At 35.0% G+C, this 6,189-nt stretch overlaps 1 protein-coding gene across 2 annotated transcripts in view; it reads left to right on the plus strand.

Annotated features, from left to right (window-relative positions):
- The window catches only part of HACE1 (HECT domain and ankyrin repeat containing E3 ubiquitin protein ligase 1), a 108,481-nt gene that overhangs the window by 64,283 nt on the left and 38,009 nt on the right, over positions 1–6,189 (plus strand). For both annotated transcript variants that reach the window (XM_008569397.1, XM_008569398.1), the window contains exons 13-14: positions 868–936; positions 1,172–1,259. In XM_008569397.1, coding sequence (XP_008567619.1) covers positions 868–936; positions 1,172–1,259 — 157 coding nt within the window. The remainder of the gene's footprint in view (positions 1–867; positions 937–1,171; positions 1,260–6,189) is intronic.

The raw sequence follows: 6,189 nt of genomic DNA on the forward strand, positions 1-6,189 counted from the left end.
CAACAGCAGTATGGGATGGGGCAAAACTCACAGTGGGAAGGTGGATAATGGTCCTCGTTCCTGATGATGTCACCCGTGAGTGCTGTGATGGTGGTGAAGAGTCTGCTCTTCTCTTCTACGGGAGAAACATGTCCCAGGTTTCTCTAGTCTGCTATCTTCCCTCAGTCCAGACATATATATATATATATATATATAGTTTTATTTTATTTTATGGTGGTAAAATGTATATAACATAAGGATTGCCATTTTAAGCATTTTTAAACAGACATTTGCATGGAATTGATTATATTTCCAATGCTGTGTGACCACCACCTCTTATCTATTTCCAAAACTTTTTCATCATCCTAAGTATAAACTCTATACCCATTAAGCAGTAACTTCTCTTTATTCCTTGCCCTTAGTTTCTGGTAACCTCTAATCTACTTCTATCCCTGAAATTTCTTTTTTCTTTTTAATTTATTTTTTCTTAATTGACTCATGATAATTTTATGCAGTTATAGAGTATTTAGCATATCTATCACCTCAAACGTTGTTACCTCTTTGTGTTGAGAGGATTCAAAATTCTCTCAGCTGTCTACTTGAAATTGTACAGTTATTTGTTGTTGACTGTAGTCTCCTTATATTGCTTGCTATGTAGCACTAGATCTTATTCTTCCTATCTCTCTACAGTTTTGTATCCATTGGCCACCATTTTACAGATTGGCTAGGCATGCCTCAGTTTTCTAAATTTATAAAGAAGGTTAAAACCAAATTATTATTTTTATTTTGGTCTAGAAGCCAGTCCAATTCAATACATATTTATCAAATTTGCAGTATTATATCCTCAACTTTTGTCTGTGTATTCTGATTGTTTTTTACTCCTCACAGAATGACTTCTCCCCGTTTCATTGAATTTGTCTGCAAACATGATGAGGTTTTAAAGTGCTTTGTTAACAGGTAGGCTTTCTGGGATTTATGGACTACTCTGGTAGCCCTTCTTCTCTTTACTTATAGTTTCATCTCATAGAAAAAATGTTATTTCCATTACTATTCAAAATATGCTCAATAACAAGTGTAGTAGGTATGGATTAGTATGTGTTTTTCTTCCATTTCAGTATCTATTTTAATTTGCATTTTATTTAATGCTACTCATCCTTCCCATCCATTTAAACAAAATATATTTTTCTTTTAGAAATCCCAAAATTATATTTGACCACTTTCACTTTCTCCTTGAATGTCCTGAGTTGATGTCAAGATTCATGCATATCATAAAAGCACAGGTAAGAAATTTTTCATCTTGTTTTTAGTGTATCTAATGAAATTTTTAAATGTGAATATTGTTTAGTGGCATAATTATTATACTTAAGACCTTCTTTTCTAAGAGGAATGAAATTACTTGTTATTTATATAGGAAGAATAAATTTTCTTCTTTAAGAAATGTGTATTGAGTGCCTACTATGTGAAAAGGCCTGTGCAAAGACATCAGAACACATTGCCCCATTTCCTGAAATAAGTTTCTCAGTAAAACTAGTCCTATAAGGCTGATGGTCCTCGAGAAAAGAATTTTGTCTCTAAGTACATTTGGGAAATACGCATAGGGCCTTGAAAATTATAAAGCACATCAGCAGCATGTTAAAGGCTTTGGGAAGCCCTTTGGTAAAAATAGTGATTTAACTTTGTTAATCTTCCAAACTTATTTGATCTGAGAACCTTTCACCTAAGAGTTCCCCTACTTGTTCATTCCACATATCTCACGTTTCATGAAACTTGCTAGGGAAAAGCTTGTTTTGCTACTTACCAGCTGTGTGACTTTGGGCACATTTCTTTTTTTTTTTTTTTCTTTTTGTCTTTTTTCGTGACTGGTAACGGGATCGCAACCCTTGGCGTTGCGCCCGCACCGCGCTCAACCAGTGAGCGGACCGGTCTCCATATGGGATCTGAACCCTCGGCGGGAGCACCACCACACTCCCAAGCGCCACACTCTACTGAGTGCACCACCGGGCCGGCCCAGGGCACATTTCTTAACATCCTTGAACTTAGGTTTCTTTATCTATAAAATAGAGATAATGACACCAACCTCATAGAACTATCATGAAGAATGAACTGTAAAGAGTGACTGGTATGTATGCTTAATAAATGATAGTTGTTCTGGAGATAGAAAGCACATTTTCTTTCTCCAAGAGGATCTTAATTCAGTCTAGCAAGGGAGATATATATATATGTATATATAATATATATAATATATTACTATAAAATAGTAATTACATTATTACCTAATCTTTACCAGTTTAAGGGAGGAAGAGCTTGCTTTTGGTTGCTGTAGTCAAGGGAAATTTCAAAGAGGAGGTACATTTTATGCTACTGTGAAAAGTTTGAAAAACATGCAAAATTTTGATTGAAAATTGTATAAAACTATAGTGGTTGCAGCATAGATTTTGTGTAGGTGAAGGAGTAAGATATAATTCTTGAAAGGTAGATTGGGGTTATACTGTGTTCAGCCTTGATTGCCAGATTGAAGAACCTTCTTTGTTTGCTATCAGTGGCCACTGATAATTTTGCTTCAGGAGAATGACATAATACTGGCAAAGTTTTAGAAAATAATTTGTCAGATATGTAGTAAGATAGACTGGAGGCTATGGTTTGGTAAATAGTCATAAGATAATAAATACCATAGGTAGTTTTTAATATCTTTAGGGACAATGACCCTTTAGAAGTTAAAAACGCTGACAACTAGGCACATGTATATAGGGATCTTCTGACACTTGTTTAATAATGATAGTTTAAAAGAGAGTGTAGTAATAATAACTTATATTTATTGAATGCGAGTTTTAGGTCAGGTACTATATTATTTGCTTTACATGAATTTTAAGATTTTCATAACATTTTTGTGAGATGGGTATTTTTTCACTGAAGCTGAAGGGGTTAAGTAACTTAAGTCATTTAGCTACTAAGTGGGAGAACCACAATTTAAAATTCTGTCTCGTTTTTAAGTTCATTTTCTTAACCTACACTATATGACTCTGTTCTAGGGCAAATGAGATAATAGGTGAAAGAAGCTTTTAGTTTTTTAAAAAGTTTGTTATTTTTAATATTGTCTGTACTTTTCACTTCCCTTTTACTCTTCCCTTCCTGAACAATTCATTCTGAAGGCATCTACGTTAGGTATCCACCACGCTGACCCAGAGGGGGGTTTTGTTACCTGATCAGGATGAGGAGTGTGTCCACATGCCTTGTGGTAGCCCACTGTGGGATTTTGGAGTTTGGGTGTGGTAAGGAGGGTGTCTGTGTAGAAGAGAGGCCTAGCATGGGTATGTGAGTTGGAGTGGCAGGAAGAGGATGTTCATGTGGAGGGTGGTGGCAGCTGCTCAGTTGTTTGATGGAGCTTTGTGGGGTAGAGCTCATCCATGCAGCAAAGGGGACATGTCAGCAACAGGAGATTGGTTACATTTGAGGGTAGTGAAGATTGATCAAATAAGTAAGTATGGGAGCCTCATTTCTCACTGTTGGAGAAAGGAGCTACAAAATGGTGGCAACTGGAATGAACTGTATGCTGTTGGCTTTGAATTGGAGATAGCATTGTGAACTTATAGTTTTCAGTCTATACATACGGATATAGCAAACCTGGCACCCAGCTCTCTGTCTCTAAATCCATTCTCAGTGAATCAGGGCTCATTGGAGAAGTGGTTAATTCCAGGGCTAGGTCAGTACAAGATCAGCCTGGAAAATTTTGTTATGCTAGAAAATAAAGAAGTATTCAAAGAATGATGGGGTTATGTCAAAATGACTTAAGTAGCTGGTATGGACTCCCACTGGCCAAGTCTGGAATAGTTTGAACATCAAAATAAATACTTATGGCAACATATTATAAGTAAGATAGGAACTTATGAGTTTATACTGGAAAAATTAATGAATAAATGGAAAATTTGATAAGGGGTGGGATATTTACACAGTCTCAAAGTATCTCCCCACAGAATACTTACTAATTACAAAGGGAAAAGGGGGCTTTATTGTGGAGAAGCTTGACAGTGATCAAAGCAGACATACCAGTGTGCTGATAGGATGCACTGAGAAGAACCTGCTGGCCTCACTTCTGTGATATTCCTGCCAAAGAAATTGAGGGATATTCTACAAAATTAACTGACTTGCAATATTTAAAAGTATCAAGGTCATGAAAATTAAGAAAACATTGAACTGTACCAGAGTGAAGGAGATTGAAAGGGACAGAACAATTAAATGTAGTTCGTGAATCATTTTGCTTTAAAAGACATTATTGGGAAATTAGCAAAACTTGAAATGGGGTCTAAGGATTAGATGTAGTAATGTATTAGTGTTAATTTTCTGATTTTGATGCTTTGTATCTGGTTTTGTAGAATTCCCTTGTCTGTAGGAAATACACACCAAAGTATTTATGGGTGACTGGACATCATATTGTCAATTTACTCTCACATCAGGAAAAAATGCTTTGTACTCTACTGTACTTCGAAATTTTCTGTTACTTCTAGACTGTTCCCCCACTAAAAAGTTAAAAAAAACTACCTCTGCTAAGGGATTGACTACTTCTGTTGGTGGTTTTCAGGTGGCCAGTAGTTAAAGGGAGAGACATTTTGTATTGCTGTACAAATGCTATTAAAAGGAGCCTCTGTAATCAGTTCTGTTTTGTGAATTATTTATGGAAATGCAGGTACTCAGAAAGTTTACATACAAAAATGTGCCCTTTGGCTGTGTAGGTCTGTGTGTGTGTGTGTGTGTGTGTGTGTGTTTTAGTCTTTTAGATATCTTAATTAGCTTTGAAGTTAGCAGTTTTTAACTTTTTAATGTTCCATTTGAATTACTTTTAAAAATTGCCATTTGTGTTTCTTGGTTCATATTTTATAGATGAAGGACATAGTTGTTTAATATCTTAATAGCAAGTAAGTTGTCATTTTAAATAGTTATTGACAGTAATTTTAACATTGTGAGTGATAATAAGAACACCACCTATTAGTTGAGTGTTGAGGGTGTTGAGTATTTTCACAAGTTACTTAACCTCTTAGTGCTGCATTTTTTTCTTCTGTAAAATGGGGTAAGAGTTTCTTTTTCTCATGTTGTGAGGGTTGCATGTGGTAATGCATGTAATATGCTTAAAACAGTACCTGGCTTATAGGTGCTTAATAAGCATTAGCTAACTTATGATTATAGTTATGATTATTATGTTCTATATTTGCATTATTTCATTTAATCCTCACAATTAGTCCTTGAAGTAGGTATTATTTTCTCTGTTTTACAGGTGAGAAAACTAAAGCTCTGAGAGGATTAGTAATTTACCCTAAGATCACAAACCTTGTAAGTGACGGAACCAGGATTTCAAACCATGTTTATCTGACTTCAGAGCCCATACTTAAATACATTGCTTCTGTGTAATGGTTTCTTCTCTCCTCTTTTACCAAAGTTTTAGAAATAATCAGCATTAAAATTTCAAGTACTTTGTATTCCAGCCTATTTACTAAAAATGAAATATTTAGTTTATATGCACAGTAGTGTATGTAATAATGTATAATAACAGCAGTGCTGTTATTCAAAACGTGGAAGACTGCTAGATGTATGGACAAAATTACAAACTTTTGAAAAGGGAATATTTACTCTTTCTGAAAGAGCAGATATTAAAAGTCAGAAGTTAATCTCTCACCAGTTATCTTAATTAATAATATTTTTATTAACAATTAATAAAAAAACAATATTTAAGTGTTTTAAAGCAAAACTAATATTAAGTTTAGCTCAGACAAAATTTATTGGTGTCCTGAAAACTTCCTGAAAGATAACTTCTTTGTGGTGTTGGATGGTATTGAGCTTGTTTATCTTTTGATGATTTTAGCTTTTGTGGTACTGCACCATCTTGGTTCTCCTTTGACTTTTCTAGCTGTGTATATCATTTGCTAAGCAAATTCCTAATTCTGACCTGTGATCATAACTTTTTCATTCTTGGTGTTTGTTTCTGTATCTTTAATCTCTTGAACAAGGGAGTTTATCATGTCTCCAACTTCAACTTTGTTCGTGGCTTTGTTTCCCTTGTCTCAGCTGTAGCACAGTCTAGTATTTATTTTCAAGCCCCTCGTAGTTATATCCCACAATAACTTTATATTCATGATATATAAAATCTTATTCAATATTGCTCCACTAGTGCCTTCTAGGAGTGTGGGGTAAGTGGGGGGGGGGGGGGGGTGTTATTCCTTC

This window comes from Galeopterus variegatus, unplaced genomic scaffold, assembly GCF_000696425.1.
Source record: "Galeopterus variegatus unplaced genomic scaffold, G_variegatus-3.0.2 Scaffold491, whole genome shotgun sequence".
NCBI classification, from domain to species: domain Eukaryota; kingdom Metazoa; phylum Chordata; class Mammalia; order Dermoptera; family Cynocephalidae; genus Galeopterus; species Galeopterus variegatus.